The following is a 25,471-nucleotide window of genomic DNA, read 5'->3' as shown; positions in this document are numbered from 1 at the left end:
CTTAGAAAATCCTTTCCACTTCATTGATTGAAAATGTATGTATATGTTTTAATAATATGTAAAGAGAGCAGAGTCTTGAGCAGCTGTTAACTATAAAATCATAAAATGATGAATACATTCATAAGGTTATAACTGTACATTCATTTTCCCATACTCTGGTTATATATTTAAAGTAATAGTTCTTCGTGGAAATACTTTAAAAAACAACAACAGTGCATCTCTTACAAATGGCAACATTCATTAATTTTAAAAAGAATTAAACTGGGTTGGGAGATAATAACTCCAAAGGCATAAAGTAATTTCCACTGTGCTCACTGGTACTTACTCCCAGGTAAGTGTATTTAGGATTGCAGGCTAAAGTTAGTTGAAATTGGGACCCGCAGAAATCAAACCGTTTAAGTCATGATTAAATCCATCCTCAATGGGAACAAAGTGCAACTAATTTAGTCTGGAACCACCCCAGTAATAACGATGAAGTCTGGAGCATTAACTGCATACACAGCCCTGGCAAGGAGTAGAATGGTTAGATCTACATATGAAAAGTCAGCACCGAGAACCACCCACGCCTATTCAAAGGAGTGGCCAGGTACCTTGCTAGGCTTTCAGCTGGAGGGAGGAAAGGGAAGAGGAAGCTTCATGCATGAGAGTTAATGTATAATGCTTCCCCCTTTCACCGATTTATTGTATCGCTTCTTGGAAATATTTTCCTTGTACAGGTTATCAGATGCAGAAGTGTGAAAATAAATATTTCAGAGTTGTCTAAAACTGAATGATGGCAATAAAGCAATTTGTTTCTTTCACCTGAATGGCTCGAGATGATGAAGGATGATGGCCGCCACAAGCTAACATCCATAATCTATTCCACAGGTGATTGCGCAGAGATTATTTTGTACAGATGCATCCAGCTTGTTGCTGCATGTGAGGATCTGTGCACTGGAGAACTAATCCCAGTGCACTGGAGAACTAATGCCCTAATGGCATTAGAAAAGAAACAGCCCCCCTCACCCAAATCAGTGCAGGCTGGCCACAGATTTGAAAAGGCCCGGGAGAATATCTCACAGCAGAATATCTACCGCAATACAAAGCTACGTCACAGACCCTGTGGGAAATTAAAATGGTGGCTAGACTTAAAGAGGGGTCAGGCACCAACAGTCGGCCTTGCCAGGCTGCTAGACCCTGGGCAGCTGCCCAAAGACACAAGGTACCAATGCCAACCCTGATATATCATTTCTTACCTCATTCTATAACAGGGTTTCCCACACTTGGGTCTCCAGCTGTTTTTGGACTACAACTCCCATCATCCCTAGCTAGCAGGACAAGTGGTCAGGGATGATGGGAACTGTAGTCCAAAAACAGCTAGAGACCCAAGTGTGGGAAACCCTGTTCTACAAATACATACAGGTAACTATGATTAGTAGAAAATGGCAGCTCTTCCTGGGCTGCTTTCCTCCTATAAAAATAATAATTGAGTTGATAATGAGACTATAGAGAGACAGTCATTCTCCCTGATCTAATGTAAGACAGAGTTGTTCCACCTGGCCTTTGGCTTAGAATCAGTTAGATTCCCTCCCCCTCCCCCTCTTTCTTTTTCCTTTCTCCTCCTGTGAAGAGGCTGCATCCTAATGTTTTAATGTTGTATCTTAATATTTTAAATTGTATTTTAATCAACTTTTTTATTATTGGTTGTTAGCCGCCCTGAGCCTGGTCTTGGCTGGGGAGGGCGGGGTATAAATAAAAAATTATTATTATTATTATTATTATTATTATTATTATTATTATGCTGCTGCTGATGATGATGATGTGTCTTTACTGAGGTCTATGCAATCCTTGGAATTGAAGAAAGTTCCACTGTATTTAATGGAGCTTACTCCCTCCCTCCCTGCTTAGGGTTCTAGACTCAAGCTACAGTTCTATGTACACCTGGCTAGGAGTAAGCCCAATTGAACTTCCCCATAAGCATGCACAGAATTGTGACATAAGTCTTTTGACATGACTTTGTTTTGGATGCTTCCCCAGGCCAAATTTCCTGTCTACGTCTTGTGATGATGGAACAGGCATATGTGCTCAGTGCTACCATAGTTGCAGCTAATGGACACATAATGTAACCTAGTTGTGACATAATGGTCATTCCTTAATGACTAAAATACACAGGAGACTGCATTACTGCTTTGAACAACCAAAATACTAAGCTTGTGTAAAAACTGAAGGTAGATTTGCCTTTCAGTTATGCTTTCCTAGCCCTGGAAAAAATACCTTTTTTTCTGGAAATCTACTTGTCTATTAAAATTCCAGCCAGTTCTGTTCACACTTCATTTCCAATATTGACAGACAGTAGTTCACTTCAATTAAAGTCTTACATAAGAAAAGCTTTCAGAATATATTTTTATTTTTTTTTATTGTGCTGTGCTTAATTAATGAATGAGTGAATAAAAATCTTCAGATGACATTCATGCTGCATCACTCATCACTCAGAAACTTCTTAATCCAATTGAGGATTATGAAAATTCATTTGGCCTATTCGTTATTATTATTTTACATGGGCTAACAACACTAAGCTCTTGCAGCTGAATGCGTCAGTGAATTGGTAATAATGAGTGGTCTTTTCTTATTGAAAAAGGCAGCATATAACCCTGCACAAGAATCTTAAGAGGTTTCTCTGTGTAGTCTGTGTATAAGTAACAGTAAAAGTAAAGTGCATGAAACTGATGTGCAAACATTAGTGCTATGCTTACAGTTTTGGAACTGTCCCTGCTGCAGTTCATATTTTGGCCAATCCATCACCATCACTCCAAATCTTCTGGAACATTTTGTATGCTACATTCAAAACAGTGATGATGGTATGGTAGTTGGAGTGGACAAGTGGCACAGTGTTCAAAGGGTTGCAAGCCCACACACTCAAACCTTCAGTCCCACAAAACTGACCTGAGCCTTCATACTCAGTCTAAGCAATTGCATATGTTAAAGAAAGTGTTCCATGACTTGATAGGGTTTCACAGGACAACCATTATTCTGTTTCGCAGACCATGGAATGTAAAAAGATGTGCCCTGTGCCTCTATAAAACACAATTGCAACCAGAAAGGCTGGTAGACGCCAAATTAAACCATTATATCAAATCATGGCTTCATGACTCTCATCCTACTTAAAAATGAATATATTCAGTAGGATAGCTCCCATTATTTAAATATTCAGATTTCAGTGCAATGTGGTTATCATGTTGTTGTCAAAGATTTCCATTTCTCTTATGCACTTTTGCCCATAAGAAGGCCCATGTTTTATGCTTTCATAGGTGTTTTTGTCAATTTGTAAATATATATATAGGAAGGTTATGATACAAACAACTTTGTAATTAATTCAGTGAGCCCCCAAATAATCTTATTTTATATAATTGACACAATCCCATCTCACCAATGTCACATGGCAAACTGAACAGTGTTGAAGCCGTTTGTGAAGTGGTTTGTGTCCTTCTGGAGGGTTTAAAAAAAATTAAACTAGTCTCAGTAAGCCCCTTGCATAAGCCTCAAACAGTTCATATAGCACCATAAAGGATGAAGGATCTTCTGGGAGTAGGCTGCAAGTAAACTATTAAATGCAAGACACACTCTTAATTAGCTAATAAAAAAAAAACAATAATAATCCTACAGAACAAAATGTCAAGTCACTCAGGAAGCACTGTTCAATTTTCTTCATTGCTGTCACATTCAGTGCTTGAATTATAGGGAAAAGGGAGGTGACATTTGTGATAGCCCATTTAGCTGCTGGTTTTTTAAAAAGCTATTGGCAGGCATGCTTTGGCTAATTTTGAGGAAGGCAGGAAGCAGGAGGCTCTCCAAAGCATCAGTCAACTTTTCCCCTAAGATTTGAGTGGCAGTCGAATCCCTCCAAATACAGAGCTGGGAGCAAAAATGGGGCAACATTATAAGAAAAATGTGATCGAGAACTAGAGGTGACTGAATAAATGCATTGGGCTTGTAGTTTGAGTGAACTGCTTCAATTAGCAGCATCACTGGAACCAATTGTGTGTAGAAGATTGGGCAGAATTTCCATGGACTTTCCATGGCTCTCCAAAACAAGGTTTTTTTCAAGGAGTTCAGATTTTTTTAATGTATTCATTCTGGGTATGTGGAGTACACTTGGGGGAAGAACAGTATTGTTAAGAGCAGGTTCCAAAGTAAATATGTTGATTCTAATTGGCTTTATAGCTTTGCAACTCAAAACTATTAAGAAAACTGATTTGAGCCTGGCAGCGATGAAGTGTGATCTTGTCCTTTTTTCTAAGAAGTCAGAGTACTTAAAGCCATCATACTAATAAAAGGAAAAAAGTAATCATCATGCTAAAGAAAAGACAGTTCACCATGGCCTATGATGACTTTCACCTCAATCACTATTACAGCTACTAATCCAAATTCACCTACTGTATTTTGTATTTATGTTGTACAGTTTGTGCAAACAGCAAAAGATATGAAGAAGAATTATACTTTACTCATAAACCACAAGTTGTTACCTTTGACCCAAACCAAAAAGTTGGGTATACAGTTAGTAAATAATTAAATTTGCTTCTGTGCATGAAATTAGATTTCACATTTCATAAACAGCTGAAAAAGTTATTGGAATTCAATTTTAATTTAAAATTACTTTCATTAACAATCTAGAGTTATCAGTGAAGAAATAGTAGCGTTCAGCTTCCATCGGGTGTTGTGACTAATACTATCAATATTGTATCTTGATATAGAAATGCATATACAGCAGGTTCACATGTAATGCTTAACCAAACGATTAATTAGCGTAAATGTGAGGATTACTAGAGAGGGAACTGTGGATCCTGCATTCCTCCCCCAGCAATCACACTGCTAAGCCATTCTTTGACTTAGTGTGCTGTTTGAACCCAGGCTTGTGGTTTGTCTTCTCCAGACAAAACATGAGCTGTTACCTAAGAACATATCATAGTTACAGCTCAAGGTTTGCCTGGAGTAAGACAAGCCATGAGCCTGGATTTGAACAACATGCTAAGTCAAGTGTGAACCTGTGTTCATGCCAAGCCACAGTTTGTCTTAGCATTACATACGAACCAACTCCCTGTATCAAAATGTGGATTCTCATTTGTTAGATTCTTAATAGCCAGAGTAGCATGAGAAGGGGTATCTGAAATTTGCCGCCATTATGGCTATTTCCATAGGAAGCACCTGACAAAATTTGGAAACTAGATTCTGTCTGCCTGATATTCTTTCATTATCTACACACCAGGGAATCCTATGCAGGTTTTCATATACAGAAAGCTGAGCAGCAAATCTGGCTTTATTAACCATGAACATCTAAACACCACAATATATTCCATTTGTGAAGCAGCTGTTCTAAGTGGGCAGTAATCTTACACTGGACAATCTCTGGCTGACTGTGTAAATGTGGTATTAATTACATGGACCTACTGCACAGTTTGGACAGATAAGCTTTGAAGCACATTTCACTTTTATCCTCAGGTGCCTGAGATTTGTATCCTATTTCCTTGCAAAAGGTCACATTTTGAGAAATAATCGTTTATGGTGTAATTCTAACCATGACCACTCAAAATTAAGTCCTACCACATTCAACGGAGCTTACTCCTAGGTAAGTACAGTTAGGATTGCAGCTTTAGTGATTTTTTTAAAAATGCATTTGTTTGTATATGAGCAAAACATTATAATAGGTAGAAATAAACACCCTTCTAAATGTATAGCAGGTTTCTGATTTACTTTTCTGGCATAATTTTAAAATAACTAAGATACTCTTCATTTGAAAAGCATTCCAGAAAAAGAATATTAGAGTGCTTTCCATATGAACCCAGATTTTCTCGCATCAAACCTTTTCCTCCAGAAGCTGTTATTACAAACAGAACTTCAATAAGCTGACTACCAATTGCCAACATAAAGTTTTGGAGCACTTGTGCTTTTTATCTGAAGTAGGTCTATGTATATGAAAACCTGTCATTGCAAATAAAGACATTATTAGTGTTGTTCACACATGTGTTGAATTAGTAGATGGTGGTGTGTCAATATGATTTTCTTTACCTTCATTCAGAGGTGATTTGCTACCAATGTGACATTTGAACACTTGCTTATAGGCCTTCCTAAAATTCTCAGAGAGGAATGCATATACAATAGGATTCACAGAAGAATTGCTATAAGCCAGGCAATGCGCTGCCACTCTGAAGATAAACGAGGCTTGAGTCAGTGGGAAATCTCCAAATTCAGCCCAGAGATGTACAACATGATGGGGCAGCCAGGATATCCCAAAAACCACTACGACCACCAGGACTGTTTGTGCTGTCTGAGACAGAAAAGTTAAAGTGTGGATTATTTCTTAACAACTGAACAAGCAGACTTACAATATAGGCTTGAAAAGCAATGAAAAGGGGGAGAGGTACAGTAAACGTTTACAGATGTTATTCAAGTTTCCAAAAAGTAGCTTACGGGAATTAAACAAATGAGACTCGGGCCATACAAGCACTTAGATTTTCCTTCAAAAATTTTTTTTTTACTTCTGCATATCTTGAGATCTCTCCAAGACAGCTAATACCAAGCTGTGTCTGAGAGGTGCCATTTTGCCTAAACATCATAAACAGGGGGCCATCTGTGATCAGAAAAAAGTGCAATGTGTATTACTAATGTTCAATATCTCAGACACTTCATTTCATTCCCTCTCCCACCCCGATTTTCCATCTCCCCCACCCACCCCCATGTCTTTTTGCATATTGATGGTGTTGTTTGGTCTACATAAGCACATGCACTCAGAGAACTGAGATCACTGCTGTTATATATTGTGATAGTAAGATAACAATATGCCCCAAATACAGCTGTTGTGTGACACAGCAACCAGTTGATTTTCCATGGCACATGAAATAAATGACTTATTTGGGACAAAATTCAGGCTGTCTGTCTTTATATAAATGGTAAGAAAAAAAATCTTAATCAAAATCTGAAATACTACATTTGTCATACATATTTTCAATGAGAGGTGGGGGGGGGGAGTTTATATCACTTTATGTTAACAGTAAAAAACCAAATCCTTCTGTCCTTGAATCTAACTAAAACAAATTATAGCTCCTGTCATATATCATTATCTAACAAGTATGCTTCATTTGCCCTTGTTTGCTAAAAAATATGAAGCTCATTATGTTATGCTCAAGTAACCTCAGACGTAACTGTTGGCAGGATTTGACCCTCTACCTCTTAAATCTGTCATATTTATAACAGATGGTTCCTTTGGCTAGAGTCATTTTACATAATGGCCTGAAAATCCCTTGCTACATCTTATTCCATTATATCTCAGAAGCCTTTGTGACATTATTGGTATAATGTGCAGCCAAGGAGACATACAAGATAGCTCTTCTTTATTTATTTATTTATTTATTTATGTCTTAGGTATTCTCCTTAAAAAATCAAAGTACATGAAATATAATAATGGCCAAAAAAATTGAAATGCATTTCTAACGTCTTATTTATGTTGTATGTGCAACATAAATACACGATGTTCCTTTTTTTTGTTCTTATATATTTGAAAATCCAATTAAAAAATTAAACATACTTATCTCACTTCAAAGTGACTCAAGCTGCTAAGCTATGTCATTTACTCATGAGTAGATGGTGTGCCTGTGAGTAGACTGTCTGCCTACTACTCAACATAACTTATTAGGATGCTTAAGGTAAAGGTAAAGGGACCCCTGCCCATTAGGTCCAGTTGTGACCGACTCTGGGGTTGCGGTGCTCATCTCACTTTACTGGCCGAGGGAGCCGGCGTACAGCTTCCGGGTCATGTGGCCAGCATGACTAAGCTGCTTCTGGCGAACCAGAGCAGTGCACGGAAACGCCGTTTACCTTCCCGCCGGAGCAGTACCTATTTATCTACTTGCACTTTGACGTGCTTTCGAACAGCTAGGTTGGCAGGAGCAGGGACCGAGCAACGGGAGCACACCCCATCGCGGGGATTCGAACTGCCAACCTTCTGATCGGCAAGTCCTAGGCTCTGTGGTTTAACCCACAGCTATTTGGCTCCCCGAAGAGCAGTGCAGCCTTCTGTTTCAAGTGGCTGCAATCATATACACTCCAGGAACAAGTCCCATTGAAGCGTATTACTTCCTTCTGAGTAGACCTGCATAGGCTTGTACTCTTAAGCATCTATCTGCAAAAGTTTGCACTCTTAAGCATCGATCTGCAAAAGCATCTACCTGACCTGATAACTGCAGAAGCAGATCTACTTATGAGCAAAACCCTCTTCAGTTATTTATCCCTCATGCAATTAGAAGTATGCGAAGGGAAAGCTGAGATTAGCCTATTGGCCCCACCTCCTCCACTGTATCCTCCTTCTGCACTTGTACAGACCTCCCATGCAATTTAGAGCCAGGCATAACACAAATAGAGAAGACTGCCTAATGCAGCTATTTAGCCATCCAGCTAACAGAGGGAGTGGACTGGTGGCAGAGCTAGCATTCTCATTCTCGCTCTTTTCCCCTTCATGCTTTTATTTGTGTGGAGGATTTAAATGCACAAGTATTGCTAGTGTGGCTTTCCAGTTCTGCCATCATTATGTTTCCGGCCCTTTAATTATTTTGGCTTTGTTCTTTGTGCATACATAGTATAAATGTACAAAAACAGCACAAGGCAAGTGCGGGACGAATGAGGGACCACGGTCAATTAGGTCAAGGCTGCTACAGTAAGACTGCCTGTTCCTCATTGCACGGGAAGTCTTTCCCGAGATAAGGCAAAGAATACAAGGAGGCCATTTCCACCTGCACAGGAAATATTGTTTTATTGTATGATTGCTCATTGGCCTTGATTTGTTAGAATAGATAAAATCACTGGTATATCTGCATTAAATAAATAAAAATGGGGAGGGGGTATGTTAAAAAATGATTTCTTTTTCATAGTCCTAAATATTTATTAGATTATTTAGTAAGATCTGCTGGTTCCTGAAATGTGCTGGTATCTGTCACAAAATACTGAATCATCACATTTTCTTTCTAAATTTACTAATATAGTTTGGTAAAGGTCATATTGGAAATGAATATGCACGCAACAACATGCCCTCTCAACCCTTGTTTTTAATAAGGAAAGCTATTTATTTACCTTCTTTTTGGATGCTTCTGACTTCTTTGATATGTTCCGCAGTTTTTTATGCAGGTGATTGAGAACCTGAAAAGATGATGATGATGATTAAATCAAATTTATATACCACCCTTCATCCGCAGAACTCAGGGTAGTTACAACATAAAAGCGCAATATAAAAAGACAAATACATAATAAAAACAAAAATAACCCAATAACTCCCCCTCACCAACACACTGAATGTCTAGTTTGTTTAGAGCTACAAAATAGTTTTGCAGTAAAAGTTTTTGGAACTCATTGTTGTAGTGGAGTTTTTTCATTCCTACTCTGCACAAGGTCCAGATTGGAAAATTTCACTCAAATAACTCTAACACTCGCCTACCTGGGAATAAACCCCATTCAATTCAGATACTTATTAGATGCAAAACGCAGCATGCATCCTATTCACGTCTAGTTAGAAAGGATGCATGCTGAGTTTTGCATCTAATAAGTACCTGGTGAAAAATATTTACTACATTCACAATGTTACATTGATAGGTTTTTACAATCAAAGCTTTTAAACTTTTCAAATACAAGCTTTCAAATACCAGATTTCAAATACCAACATAAACAATCACATCATCAGGGGCAGTTATGAACACATTTGTTCTTTACAGCTTCCAAATATTTGGGGGGGGAAAGCTACAAAAGCTCAAGTGTGGGTGAGGCAGAACCGCCAAATTAATGCAACAGTAAGAGATGAGCTCTCTGTTTCTTTTTATATGTATTCCTAATCAGGGGATTATAATGGATTACAATATCGTCCAAAGGGGGAAAAGGGAAGAGTGGAAATGAGCTAAAGCAAATGTGCTACAATATCCAACACATAAAAAAAAAAAAAATCCCAACAATTAAGTTAAACTGAAAAAGTGTAATTTAAGTAAGAATGCACCATCCCTTCCTTAGATTACTGTTTTCCATTGATATTTTTATACATCTAAATCTATTCCTTTTAGGTGGATTCTTTGTGTAGTGAGTTGCATCGTGATATATAATTTATACATGGGCAGGGCAGGGAAGGGGACAGCTGTGTACCTTCAACTCAAACGACTATGAAATACAGGAAGTGCAGTCTGTGATATTCCATCAAAAGATGAAATGTATAAAAGAGCTTTATACAGGATGCTTGTGTGAGTTTGACATAGAAACACCAGACTATACTTGCATTTCATTGCCTCTTGGCCTCACATTTTGCATCTCTTCTATTATTATTATTAATCATCACTATCACCATTACTGCTTAATGCCCAGGCAGCTTTTCTACACTAATACACAGGGTGAGTCCTTTAAAAGAGGCCCCGTGGATACAGAGTACACATGTTCCACGGGTCCTCTTTTAAAAGACTCACCCTGTATATATACATATAGATGTCACCATGAGTAAAGCTATTCAAGCATCTGATAAAGTGGACTCTAGCCCACAAAAGGTCATGCCACACAATAAATATGTCAAGAGAGAAATTTGAATTCCTTGCATTTGCTAGCTGGAGGAGATTAAGACAGAGGGAAAGTGCCTCTCTGCCACTGCACTTACATCTACACTCCATGGTCATAGATCTGCCACTGGCAGTGTTTTTCAGCTACATCTTACATAGTTTATTCCCTTCCATGGAAACCATTGGGGGATTTCAAAAATGTACAGTGGTACCTCGGGTTAAGAACTTAATTTGTTCTGGAGGTCCATTCTTAACCTGAAACCTGAGGTACCTCTTTAGCTAATGGGGCCTCCCGCTGCCGCTGCCACACAATTTCTGTTCTCATCCTGAAACAAAGTTCTTAACCCAAGGTACTATTTCTGGGTTAGTGGAGTCTGTAACCTTAAGTGTCTGTAACCCGAGGTACCACTGTATAAAGAACTGCCAGAGAAGGAGGAGGGCTTCCATCTTCTGTATTAACCAGCACATGCTGGGGATAATGGATCATCCATCACTTTGCTACTAGCTCTCCCTTCAGTTTGGATTGCTGTACGTATCTGCCCATCTTTAAGGTGCCACCAGACTCTTTTGTTTTTGCTACGATATACTATGCATGGCTAACCATTTAGTAATACAGTACATCTGTTTTAGTCACAATGTGTATTTGACCAGACTATTGGCATAGTAGTACATTTAATAGATTATCAACTCTCTGCAATACAGTATTTTACTTCATAAAATAAATTAGGCTTTCCTGAGCCCCCCCATGAATTCCAGTTTAAAATACATACAGGTTATCATTGGTCCATTAATTTTATTTTTATTCCCTCCCCCCATTACTGCCCTTCTACTAGATGTAGAGGTGAAAAACATATATTAGAATAAAGATATTCTAGATCTAAACCTTTATTTCTTTTTCATCTAGTACCATGTGGATACTTGGGTTCTCGCCAATTTTGCCTATAAATTGCCTATACATGGTTTCTATAACAAGATTTCAGAGACAATATTCCTGGAAATTCACGTAAGCAATATAAACTGCAATAGTTATATTGCTGAATTAAATTAGAGTTCTTTGCAAAAAGCTTTCCTTCAAGATAAGGCTGGAAAAATCTCTTACGTTAGAGCATGAGAGCATCACAGACCAAAAGAGATTTAAACTACAGATATATTTGGTTGTATTTGGCGTAGGGTATTTTAACAATGCAATATGAAAGAACATGTTTTACTTTATCACCCAAATGTTTGAAGTAGTTTATCACCAAACATATGATCAATCCCTTCCACATGTAAAAGGTAGGGAACAAATAGCTAGTTCCAGGGTATGGTCTGAATGCAGATGAGGCTATCATCTTGCTGAAGCTAAGTAGATATGTGTCTGGTCAGTGACTGTATAGGATACCTCTTAGGAACCACATTAATGCCACATTTATAGAAGAAAGGTGGGTATAAATGTAAGAAAATGTCCAGTGACGGAAGATGGACAGAGAGAAATGTGATAAACCAGTCTAGATTATTTTATTTTGCTGATGGTATTATAAACATCTATGTCTAAGTGTAATTTGGTATTAAACAGGGTGGATAAAAATCAACGATTTTAAAAAATAAAAATAAAAAAACAGTTGTTTTTTATTTAAATCAGATTTTTAAAAATTTAAATTGGATTTTTAAAATAAAATGCTTCTGGAGGAAAAATCTTTCTAAAGATAGTTTTCTATTTAAGTTACATTATAGTCCAAAGGGTATTCATCATGAAATAAGGATTTGTTTTAAATTTTTCATGTGTGCTAAAACTAAGTCTAAGTTTTTTGTTTCTTTTTAATTGTTTAGCCACATCAGTTAACAATGTTATTGTTTTAGTTAAATAAATTGTTTAAATTGTTATTAAGGAAAAGATTATTTTTCTCCTTCCAATAAAGTACAGCAGAAAAGTTGTCCAAATATAAACAATTAACTTATTAAACCTCACAATAATTTCATGATTATCTGTCTATGTATTTCTAATAGTATAACCAAATCAGTAATTTTTGATAGAACTGTAAAAACTACTCTGAAAATGTATTATTCCAAAAATGAAACCATCTGGTTGAAAATATTAAGATTATACCAGCAAGAATGAGTCTTTCTGTAAAAATAAATAAATGATTTGAATCAAGTCTTGCTGACTAGTGATTTAAATCAAATCCACCCTGGTATTAAATAGGTGGAAGACAGTAAACCAATACTGAATAGGCAATTTATCAATACTTATCTATGGCAAAGGACCAATCCCAATTGCCTCATAAATATGTTATACAGTGGACGCTCGGGTTGCGAACGTGATCCGTATGGGATGCACGTTCACAACCCACAGCATTCGCAACTTGCGTCTGCGCACGCGTGGGTTGCGATTCGGCGCTTCTGCGCATGCGCAACCGCCAAAACCCGGAAGTAACCCATTCTGGTACTTCCAGGTTTTGGCGGTCCGCAACCCAAAAAAACACAACCTGAAGCGGCTGTAAACCCGAGGTATGACTGTATATAAGATGTATATAAGATGGTGCCTTGCAGAACCCCACAGCATAATTGCCAGTGGGTAAGGAACAGTAACTTAATGCTGCTCTCTTGAATTGGCCTTGCAAACAGGATAGGAGCAATGCAATAAAACACCCCAGAGTCTTTCACATACTCAGTACAGCACGGTCACTTATTCACCCATCAATCCATTCCCTAGCGAACTCCTCTCGCCTTCTCTCATAGCCACTCAACCCCCATCTCTCACTTGGGGTTATACACTCTTAAGTCACGGTTCACAGTCACCTCCCACCACAAACAAAAATTGGGAGGCCCCTGCTGTCACCCTGAGCATCACCCGCCTATACCTGCAGTGACAACTGCCTAACCCATTTAATCTAACAACAGCCAAAGTAGGGGGGCAGCAGCCTCACTGACATGGCAATCCTGACAAGTGACACAAAGTGTGGTACCCATTGGTGGCTCCCCCTTCAGGATCACTCTTGTTGAGGACCATCACATCACAATCGTCAACTTTGACTCAATGGAGTGGATATCAGAAGAGGTGCCTGGAGTTCAGTGCTGCCCTCCTCCTTCCAGCAGCTTGCTATAACAGGAGTGAGCGAGTATTGCTAATGCCCTCTCATCCTGCTCTTGTTCTCCTCACCAAGGCAATCAGTGAGTCCAGTGTCAATCAGTGGAAATACATTAATAGCTCATAAGAGGTTGAAGCATGATTTAAGCCCCAAGTACGGCCAATATTGATTGATGCAAGGCAGCTATTATGGTTTCATCCACTTGTTTCATATAATACCTCTTCATTAGCACTTAGTATATGGGAAGTGTTGCTTTAAATTAATATATCAATAATTTTCATTGGGGTTAATGATAAAATCATGGATGTTCTTAACTGTTCAGTAGAGATAATTATATGAATGCATTGCTCTTACTTACCTGTCACATAAAACAGATCAATTCAATTATTTTTTTAATACTTTCCTACTGCTGCTATTATAGACCTGCTATTGTGTGATGCATGGTTTGCAGGTTGCAATCCCCTGCACCCAATGTTAGAAACTCAGAAATATAAGCTCAGCACCAATTGGCTCCTTAAACCAGAGTTATAGTTGCCAAAACAGAATGCCTAGTTGCCATTTGAGGGCTCAAAAATCTTTTTTTTTCCAAAACAATTTTTTGGTTCCTGAAATCCATTCTGATTGTGCAGATAAAATATAATGGATAGAATTCTACAGAATCTGTTGCTAGTGTGTGAAAACAGTCAAGATCCAAGGATCTCCAGGCATGCACCTCCAGATGGTGGAGATATCAAGCACCATCCTGGTGCCCAGGCAGTTCACTTGGTTGCAAGTGGCCAATAACCAGGTGGAAAATGCACCTGGCGAATTTCGAACGATGCCTCCGCCTCATGAAAAGCCACTCCAGAGGCTCAGGAAAGGTTATAAATCAATGTTTAGTCAATCCACAGTGGTCAGGCACTTTGTACAAAATGACTTCTTCAGAGACAAGAAAAAACAGATGTTAATTTTTAATATTTTATTCGTTTTTCAGCCTTGAAAAGCCAAGTGAATGAACTGAGCTGAAATTGCCTCATTAATCTTTCAGTATTAATCACAGTGCAATAATTCTTGTAACTGAAGCAAAACCTGTGAAAATCCATGTCAAAGACCCTCAGAAATTATGCTTTACTTTAGCTTCTGAGGCCAGTTCTGAATCATCCAAGGGTAATTTCAGGCAGGTACTTCTTGTGAAAAATGTTGTTCATCATGTTTTTCGCAGCATCCACACAACTCTGTTGGCATCAAAATGGCAATTCACATTCCCACCTCCAACTTAATCTGGATTTACTTTATTGTATTTTTTTTCTTTTTTAAAAAACAAAAAAAAATCCATCAACTCATTTGTGATATTTGAATGACTCTTTTAAAGTCATTCATCCACAGTACACACACAAATAGCAAAAGACACTTTTAGTAGCATATGTGAAAATCGTATTCATAAGTGTTCTTAAATAATACTATTTATCCAGACAAATGAACAGCCTGAGGAGAAGCTTGCTACCGAAATGCTGCTTCTCTTTCCAGTAGAAGGCAGATTTATTAAACAGCTATTGTTTTTTATAGGAGCTGAAGGAGCGTAGTATTTCAGGGACATATCCCAGACATTATCTGGATTAAGATGCACGAAAAATGCAATAAACTTTAATGTCTAAAGTTTAACAACAGCAGAAAAGTTCACAAAGCTTTTCTCCCAAGAGGCCTTAATGAACTGCTTGAAAAAAAATATTTTAGATGGCTATAGTCTGAAAATAGCTAATCACATATCTGTTACAGAACAGGTGACAGAGGAGGTAATTTATTTGTCAGAAAGCTCCCACTCTAATGAGCACAGCATCCTCCACCCAAACTTTTTAGAAACAAATGAGTGTGGTAGAGACCCAAATTAGTCAAATTTATTGATGCCATTAACCTTATGGGAAGAATCCTATTGGGCTGGATGTATCAGTGGTGTTACGACCAAAAAAGCTAACAAAAATTACAGTAATCTAGTAAACATTGGCCTGTTTAAGATCATTGTGCAATTTTTTTTTTGCTATGGAGATTATAGATTTGATTATTTGATTTTAAAATATTCCATATAACCAGAGGCATTGTATTTACAGGGAGAATGTAATTGATATGCCCCAGCATTTATTGAATCGCTCCATCTATAAAGAGGTGGGGCAAAAACATGAGGGGCTTTTTTGGGGGGGGGTTCTCATTGGGTGAATTAATTCCTGCTTACTTGGCAGTGATCCAATACTGAGAGGGAGAGGAAAAGGAGGAGCAAGATGGCAGGGACATTGATGTGGTATGGGCACAATGGCAGGAACACTGGCCCACACCGACTCTTCTGCTGCCTGGCCCCTCTCCCTTGATATCTGGCAGCAACTTCCACATCTGGAAGGCAGAGAAGCAGCACAGCTGCAACAAGGCAGGAGGTTAGCACAGGAGTAATAAGCCTTCGCCCTTAGCTACTAACCAGGTCGTTGAAGTCACCAGCAGGCATTGAAGTCAACAACCAGAAGAGTGGAAAAGTTTTGGTGACTTCAGCTTGAAACATTAAAAGTATATAAACTCAGTCATGCCCCTGCTTAGTCGGAGATCCCAGTGCCAGCTGTAGACTGAAGGAGTGGGAGGGTGTGCTGCTGCCCTGCGGCAACTCACAGGGCCCTGAGATATCTGGTATTTTCTATGGTTTGCTTTCTATTTTTTTCTAGCAAACAATCCCTGTTTAAGTACAAAGTTCCTGTTTTGTTTATTGCCACTAGAATCCAAAAAGAACCCTTTGCCCCTTGAGAAGGCAACAGGCTAGAAGTGATTTTATTTAGTGTGTGTTTTCATTTGTACCCTAATAACTCCTGAGGCTGTAATTATGCAGCTGTGATATAAGCAATTATACACACAGCCAACTTTGGGATATCTTATGCCAACAATTAAACTAAGACTAGGAATAACAACCACTACACTGAGGTATTGTAACTCATTATGCTTTAGTAATTCTGTGGGCTGTACCAAGGTTGTGTGACAATAATGTAGCAGCTGCTCTGTTGAACTTTTGTGAGATGTTTCTATTTGGACAAGAATTTGATTGACAAAATGAGAGCAGAGGGTTGCTTTTAAATGGTAGGTTTCCAGAGGGAGGAAGCCCATTGTGATGCATGTCTTCCATTACTGTAGTACTTTTAACGTTTGTACTCATCCTGAGTGAGCAGTTGGGGAGGGGGGATTTAAGAATGGTGACAGCCACTTCGGGAGTTTGCTGGGCAAAAGTGTCAGCAGGCAGTTGGTGGCAATCAGGGGTAGAGGTAGCTGGTTCCTGCATTTATTTTAGCACTGGGAGAGGACTGTTGAGGCAAGAAAGAATCTCAGTTTCCACCATACAAGCACACAGTTACTTCATGAATAGCTGGACCAGTGGTGACTATTCAGTCAGCAACCATTCACTTCCTTCATTCCATCCCCCCACAACTTAAAGGTACAGGCAAGAATGCCACTCTTCCCCAATTCCTGAAGCAGCCACCAGTGATTTCACCTACAACTGCTTCACCAAACACTGTTTAAATAAGCACATGATTAAACTCTCCCTCTCTTGACATTGTTGGGTTTGGAACTTAACAGGTTAAGAAGTTCCCATGATGCCTCAACATTCTGACGTCAGCTTTCGAAGCTGGGAGGAGTTTCGTTTACTCTGTTCCTCTCTGGTCTCTGAGGGAAGAGGTGGCAGTTTGTCATGGCTGCTGTGAGCCCAGGAGATTTCCTGGGGAATGTCGGAATAAAGGACTGATAAATAGACAAACCGGGCTCTGTGTGTTTGTCGGAAGCTAAGTGGCAGCTACGTGACAGTTTCACCGCTGTGTTCAACTCTGCTGAGGCGTGACTGGAGAGCTACTGAAGACGGAGCTGAGTGGCGCAGCTCGGAGGAAGCGCGCCGGGCATAAAGAGCTAATTGTGGATCGTAAATCAATTAGCGGGGGTCACGCCAAACCAATAAATCAAGTTCAACAGGTTATGGATCCTTAATCACCGATCGTAAAAACTGTCACAGGAACGCTTTGAAGTGCCGGAATGCGTTTGAAGTCGCTGGCAGGAGTTTTTGCCTGGTGTTAAGAGGCAAAGGAGAGCTGCGGAGCTCAGAGCAGCTGAAAGACGCAAAGTGGTTGCCTGTGCTGAGAGCTGAGTGCTGGGAGCTGAAGAGCAGCTGGTAAATCGTTTCCCCACGGATGGGTGCCGGAGGAGCTTGTAATCTGTGAGTACAGCTTGGGGCCCCTTGGGAGAACGGAAGACAATGGCCGGCAGCCAGGTCTTGGAGGACATTGCGTTTGAACAGCTCACTCTAAGAAGTTGAGCAAGGGCTGCTGGGATGTGCTGTGAAGCTTCAGCAGGAGGCCAGAGCCCTGGAGAAGTATTGAGAAAAGCCTAGAGATGGCTGCAGCCCCTGTTCCTGATGTTTTAGCCTCAAGGAGTGCTGGTGAGCAGATCGGGGGGGCGAAGGATTCCAAAGGCAAGTGTAAAGGCTTGTCCACTGTGCGTGCTGGAGTGGAATGTCAACAAAGCGGGTTCCCAGAAAGCCGCAGTGGGAGCCAGGCCAGAGGGGGCGGAGCTGGCAAGGAGTGTTTTTCCGGAAGAAGGAGAAGGAGGCCGGCTGGGAGGAGCCCCGGGCAGTGTTTTTCCACTGGAGTTCGTCGTTGCTGCCCATGGAGAGTGGAGACAGCTGGGCAGGAAGGTCCCAAGGTCAACCAGCTGAGTTCTCATGGGAGTCAGTCTCGGAGAGGAGGCCAGCGTGGGAACGCAAGGGAAAGACGTGGCTCAGACGCTGGGGAGGGTTGTTTTCTTATCACTGCTTCTATGGCAACTGTGAAGAACAACTCCAGCCAGGACACGGTGACGCGCTGGGTGTTGGATACTGCTGTTGGTCAGCACCTGCTAAGCGAGCCTGCTGGCAAAATGCGGAACTGCAGGGCTGTTTTCAACAGGAACAACTGTGATGTTAGCAGACGGAATGAGAAAGTCGGTTTCTGCTGTGGCTAACATGTCTTTTTCTCCTTTACAGGAGGAGCTAGAGGTCTACGTTGGGGGGAAACAAGTGGCCAACGTGAAAAGGGGGCAGAACAATCTCTTTGTTCTGGAGTCACCTCTGGAGGGTGGTGGGAATGCTGGAAAAGCACAGGCGCAGTGTGCTAAGGTTCCCAGTCATGTGCAAAAGCTGCACAGGTGCACAAAAGGGTATAAACTCCGGAAATGTGGGAGGTCCCTAGGGTGCAGGGCATGCAAAGGTGCACAGGTACATGGTTTTCCCGGGTTTGGGAGGGTAGCCAAAGAGCCCTTTGAGCTCTTTGAGGCAGGTGGTCCAAAGGTTCAGGACATGATCTTCTGTGGATATGATCCTGCAACCAATGGGTGGAAGTTTGCATACCCAGAGGGTGATCAAACCAAGCTGCTGGTCAGTAAGCAGGCTGAGTTCTGTGAACAGGGTGGGTGTTCAAGACTCAGGAATGGTTCTGTTTTTCTCTCAGAATGTCTGTCTGATTCTGAGGAGGAAAGGGAGGCAGAAGCTGATCCCGGTGATAGGGACCAGGTCCAAGATCAGGGTTCAGAACCCGGTGATGGGGACCAGGTCCAAGATCAGGGTTCAGGGCAGGTCTGGGCATCTCCAAAGGTTGTGAAAGGAGTGTCCAGGTGTGAGGCTTCATCTCCGGTTAGTGTAATGGAGAAAGCTCACAAACAGGGTGTCAAGTCAGAGGGGGAAGAGTCTGACGGAGAAGACACAACTGCTGGCCCAAATGGGTCAGTAGGGTATCAGGTCACAAGTGCGTGGAAAAGTGTCGCACAGTGTGATTCTGGGAATGTTGAAGGGGTTCAACAGGTGCCTGGGAAAGATGCCGGGAAGTGGCATAAGGCAAAGGGGAAGGTGTTGAACTCAAAAAGGTCTTGTCAGAATGGTTCGGCAAGAGGGGGTGTTGGGTTTGGAACTTAACAGGTTAAGAAGTTCCCATGATGCCTCAACATTCTGACGTCAGCTTTCGAAGCTGGGAGGAGTTTCGTTTACTCTGTTCCTCTCTGGTCTCTGAGGGAAGAGGTGGCAGTTTGTCATGGCTGCTGTGAGCCCAGGAGATTTCCTGGGGAATGTCGGAATAAAGGACTGATAAATAGACAAACCGGGCTCTGTGTGTTTGTCGGAAGCTAAGTGGCAGCTACGTGACAGTTTCACCGCTGTGTTCAACTCTGCTGAGGCGTGACTGGAGAGCTACTGAAGACGGAGCTGAGTGGCGCAGCTCGGAGGAAGCGCGCCGGGCATAAAGAGCTAATTGTGGATCGTAAATCAATTAGCGGGGGTCACGCCAAACCAATAAATCAAGTTCAACAGACATTGCAACATATAAGGTGCGACCAAGATCAGAAGAGCCGTTAGCCCCATTAAGAAATTTTTGATATATTTAGCTATTATTACTCATTATTACATTTCTAATAATGTGGTATAGATGGTTCTACCTTCCCTATTTCATCCTTACACCATCCTGTGAGTGGCCCTAGGTCACGCAGGGAATTTCATGGCCATGTGGTCTTCCAGGTTCAATACTCAAACCACCTCACTATTCATCAGCAATGGCATGCCAGGTTGGGGAAGGGGGCCACATTAGTTTTCTGGCAAGTGAGTCGATGTTGCTTATCAATAGTGGGGTTGGTACAGTGAAAGTGCACCAGCAGAGCCAATCTGCTACTTCTGCAGGTGCATTTTCACCAAGCCACTCTCCCTACTGCCTCACCAGAGCAGTAAGCCACAGTGAATGACCCACCAGGAAACTAGAATAGCAGCTCTGTCCAAACTTGGGAGTCACTTCTGTCTGTCGAAGAACATACAGAAGGAGGCAGCAGGCTACTGGCTCCACTTGCAATCAGCTCCCTGGACGTCCACACAGATGTCAGCATAGAAAAATTCTCCATATGAGCTACAATGTCTTCACCAATGCACAGATGTCCAAGAGGCATGCTATCCAGAACAAGATCAGCAATGCACTCTCATTGCCCCTTTCTCTCTATGTGCAGGCATTATATGTGGGAAAATGCCTGAATGTGGCTAATGTCACATTTTTACTCTGACAATTAATGTGTCCTATACTATCAAAGCTGCCTAACAATGGTTTTAATCATTTTACCCTGCCACTTTTGTTATTGAATATGGAGACATTTCCCTTACAAAAACTATTTATTTATAACAAAATATTTATATACTACTATATAATAAAACATCAAGGCATTTTAATATCTACATATAATAAAAGCACATTAAAAAATAAAATAAGAGCTAATCAGCTAACTATTATGGAAAGATGCATTCTTATCTGCCTGCATAAGCCTGGCAAAACAGAAAAGGTTTCAGCAGGCTTTGAAAAATTGAAACAGAAGGCATCTGCTGAATCTATATTGGAAGTACATTCCACAAGATAGAACTGATGAAAGAAAGCTCTTTTTTGTGTTGATGTCAAATGAGCCTTACCAGCTTGGATAACAACCAATAATACTACAGCAGATGATCTCAGGGACTGAGATTATGCATTGCCATCAGCAGTCTGGCCACCAAACTCTGCGGCAGCTGGAGCTTCCAAATCAGGTTCAAGAGCAGCCCCACATAGAGCACATTACAGTAATCCAGCCTCAAGGTTACCAAAGCATGGACTACAGTAGTCAGGTTATCCCTTTCCAAGAACAGCTATAGCTAGTGAACCACGTAGAGCTGATAAGAAGAACTCCATGGCCGCAGAGGACACTCGGACATCTAATGATGGTATCCAGGAATATTCCCAAGCTATGCACTTGCTCCTTCAGAGGCAGTGTGACCCCATCAAGAACAAATAATTTCCTGTATCCTGGACACAGAAACCACCACCCAAACAGCCTCTGTCTTTTGAGGATTCAAGCAATTTATTGGCCCTCATCCAGTTCACCACTGCACCGATACCAATCCAGAGTTTTCACATTCTCTCCTGATGTTACGGAGAAGTAGAGCAGCATTTCATCATGACACCTTGCTCTAAAACTCCTAATGAGTGCTGCCAACAGCTTCATATAGATCACCTAATAAATTAACTAGTAGGCATTCTGAAAAGTGATGGTTTGCATTCCTGTTATCTGCTTTCTGCTTAATATAACTAGTAAATCAGTGCATGCATATAGTATTCAAGGATTCTGATGTACTGGAAATATTGGAAGTACTGGGATTCTGGGCTAAATACAAAGTCTTTCTAACTAAAAACTGGTTTCAAAATTTGTTACCATTTACAACAGTGAAACTATGGCTAATGGTAACAATTAATTATAAATGTTGTATGATGAATGGATTGCCATTTTGTATTAAGACAACTCAGAACCATAGAATTGTAGATCTGGAAGAGACCATGAGGACCATCTAAATCCAATCCCCTGCAATGCAGGAATCTTTTACCCAACATGGGGATTGAACCCAGGACCTTGAGATTAAGAGCCTCCTTCTCAACCAACTAAGCTATCCAAGCCTCCAGATTATAAATCCAAGCAAAAACACTGTGTGGTCAGAATGAAGAGAATGTGGAGTTTCAAATCAATTGTAATTTGATGTCTTAGTCCCGTCTAGTTCTAGCATTTCTATTGATTCTTTTTATCTCAATCAGATAGTCAGGATGAACCCTTCATCTCAGAAGCAAAACTTCCACTGATATCTATCAAAAGGGATTACACTTTAATTCACAGATTGCCTTATGGATAGGAACTGTGCAACCGCCACCTGGAAAGTGCCTTTGTGCCGGAACAGATTTTAGGAAACCCCTATTTTTTTTCCCTCAGAAAGTCATTCACACTGAGATTTTTAAAGCAAAAGACTGCAATATGAAGCAGCATTCATTCACACAGCCTGTTGCCGCTTGCAAAGTTATCTGGATCAGGGCCTCTCTATTTTTGACACAGGGTACGGTAAGAACTGTAATTTGCCCTATCTTTGAAGCAGCTGCAATTTAGTTCATATGGAAGCCATATAACGAGGTTGTATGGCTCTGCCTTGAGTCAGTTTCAATACAATGTGGCTGAGTACTATGTGTTTGAAATGGGAAGTTACACTTATTGTAACCTCTGAAATATATCTCTAGTTACTAGTCTAAAGTTTATAATATCATAAAGAGATCACACCCCCCCTTACCATCTGGAATTTATCTGGTGTGCAACCATTCCAGACACTTTTCAACTTTGACTTACCAAAACTACACCATATATAACTTAATTAAGCCTCTATGCACATGAACTACTGCCTCATGGTCAATAAAGTCCTCGCAAATGCAACCTTTAACCTTTTAGTGTATGTTAAACATTGTGCAATTATATCTGTAGCCAACACAGATTATGCACAGTAATGTCACACTAAACATTCATTGCACACGAAACATTCATTTTAGTCCAAGCTTTTTTTTACCACTGTGCAGTCTGCTGTGTAAGTCATTGTTCTCCAAGGCTGCTTTCCCTATATACTTTGGGAATGGCTGCCTCTCACACACATCTATGGCATGACTTGTGCTAATTCACCTGCACTCACCTTCGCATAGCAAAAGGAGATGAGCAGCAGTGGTAGCAGGTACCCAAAGACAAAAGTGCAGATCACGTAGACTTTCTTGTGATGAAGATTGGGCCATACTTCCCAGCAGAAAGTCTGGTTGATGATTTCATGGTGAACGATACGCTGGTGGTGAGCCACAGGCGAGGCCATGGCAATCGAGAGCAGCCAAATGACCCCGACACCCAGCAGCGCGTTGCGGGACACTCGCAGGGACGAGGAGCGCCGGGAATGCACAATGGCCACATAGCGGTCCACAGACATTGCCGAGAGCGTGAAAATGCTGACCAGCATGGAGACAGTGAAGAAGTAGTGGATGAACTTGCAGATGAAGGTGCCCAGCACCCAGCTGGGCGACATGTACACTGTGGACTGGAAAGGGATGCAGAAGAGCAAATAGGCCAAGTCGGCAATGCTCAGGTTGAGGACAAAGATGTTGGTGGTGCTGCGGGGCTTGCCCGGCTTGCTCCTGGCCAGCACGGTGATGACCAAGGAGTTGCCCACCACACCCAGGATGAAGATGAGGCCAAAGACTATCAAGGTCATGAAGTTTTCGATGCCAATTTCGAAGAGGAAACTGGCCCTCCCCTCCTCCAGGGGGCGCTCGGGAGCCGACCTGGAGGCATTCGAGTCCAGCCAGGACAAGCCCCAGGTGTGGTTCATGTGGTAGAGGGAGGTGGGGGCGGGCGGCTGGGGGTCCATGCTCGGGGCAGTCTAGGAAAGCGAAACTCCACAAAGCAACAGGCAAGCGGAGCAGCCCCGTCTCTTCCCTCCCACAGAAAACCTTTTCTCTTCAGAAAGGGGCTTTTCTCTCTTCCTCTCCGCCACCTCGCAAGGACTAAGCCCAGCCCCTTCTTGTTCCCAGGGAACAAGGGGGGCAGGGGAGACAACCTTGCGTGGAAATGGCACGAGTCCCCGGGACGGTTCCCCTCATGCGCTGGCGAGCGTGTCCCTCTCCTGCCCGCTCAGCAGTGGCAAACTTAAAAGGCGGGAAGCGGCGCTTGCCCTCTCTGGCGGTCCGCTCACCAGCCCATGCGGTCAGCTAGAGCTCCCTTTCCGAGAGAGACCCTCTGAGAGGGGACCCTTCTCTCGCCTCCTCCTCGTCGTCGTCTTCTTCTTCGCAGGAGCGGACCTCTGGACTGCGCCCCGCGTTCCCGACTTTCATCCCTCAGGGCGCGCAGGGCGAGCGGGGCTTCGCTCGGCTCGGAGGCAGCCGCTGCCTGACTGCGCGGGGACTGCTAGGCTGGCGCTTTTTCTCCCGCTTCCCCCGCGCCCCCCTCAAGCTCCTCCTCCAGCTCCTCCCTCAGGCTGCCTGAGGCGCCGCTCGCGACATCGCTGGCCGCGAGACCCGGGTAGCCTTTTCTCCCCGGCTCCTGCCCCTGGCGCGCGACGGGGACGGAAATCCAGCCGAAGCAACAGCTTCTCCGCTTCCTCGGGATTTCCGGGCTTGAGCAGCCCGCTGTTCTGGGGATGTGCGGGGCGGGAAGGGGAAATGCTGCGGGGAAACCCGGCCGGTCCGAAAGCGCGCGCTGTGCCTCCTCCTCCTCGCTTTGCCTCTCGAGGTAGCAGAAAGGGCGCCTCTATTTAGCCAGCCAGAGGAGGCAAAAGCCGCCACAGAATCCCACCCAGAACTCCGTCTGGATTTTATTCCTTGCGTTTGTATTTTGCTCTTCCTCTAAGCTGCTCAGGGAGCATACATTATTTACTATTATTATTATTATTATTCGTAAGGGCTACAGCAATGTAAAATTAAAATACAATATTAGAAGTTAGTCATAGTCAGAGCAGACTAACTTGGAATCAGCGGGTTTAAGACTGTTGAGCTCACCGGGTGTGACTCACTTCTGACATCGCCCAGTGTGAATGGGAAATCTGCATTGGATTTCTCTCCCTCTGAAGCTTCTGCAGCATCCTTATTTGTATGAGAAGAGGCCCCAAGGGGCCCTGCAATGTCACATATGACTACTGCGGGGGGGACGGACCACCTGTCAAAATTGGCTACTTTGCACATGGAGTGTTCGACAGGTGTCATTCATCGATCTCTACAGTTCCCAGTTTGTGACAAACCTTTTCACACTGAAAAGGATCCTGTGACTTTTAGAAACAAAATGGGCAAAGCATTTCTCCTGAGGCTATTTGCATGCCTTCATCTGATTCATGTCTCCTGTTGGCTGCGGAGGAACAGACCTGTTAAAAACGTTTCTTACTCTAGAAATCCGACTAAGCATTTCCACTCCATTTTCCCTTCTCTGTAGCATGACAGTATCTTAAATCACTACCTTCATGACATCGAATATGCTTTACGTTTTTGTTTT

At 41.9% G+C, this 25,471-nt stretch overlaps 1 protein-coding gene across 1 annotated transcript; it reads right to left on the bottom strand.

Moving 5' to 3' along the window:
- Nucleotides 1-956: 956 nt before the first annotated feature.
- On the bottom strand, nt 957-24,408 carry GALR1 (galanin receptor 1). The gene is made up of 3 exons (XM_081014273.1): nt 23,139-24,408; nt 9,097-9,162; nt 957-6,301 (listed from the first exon to the last, which is right to left on the bottom strand). Exons 1-3 carry the CDS (start codon nt 23,856-23,858, stop codon nt 5,990-5,992), a joined length of 1,098 nt encoding a protein of 365 aa, XP_080870399.1. The 5' UTR covers nt 23,859-24,408; the 3' UTR covers nt 957-5,989.
- Nucleotides 24,409-25,471: the final 1,063 nt, after the last annotated feature.

This window comes from Podarcis pityusensis (genome assembly GCF_964106645.2).
Source record: "Podarcis pityusensis genome assembly, chromosome: 7".
NCBI lineage: Eukaryota > Metazoa > Chordata > Lepidosauria > Squamata > Lacertidae > Podarcis > Podarcis pityusensis.
This window is presented reverse-complemented; position numbering and strand designations above follow the sequence as displayed.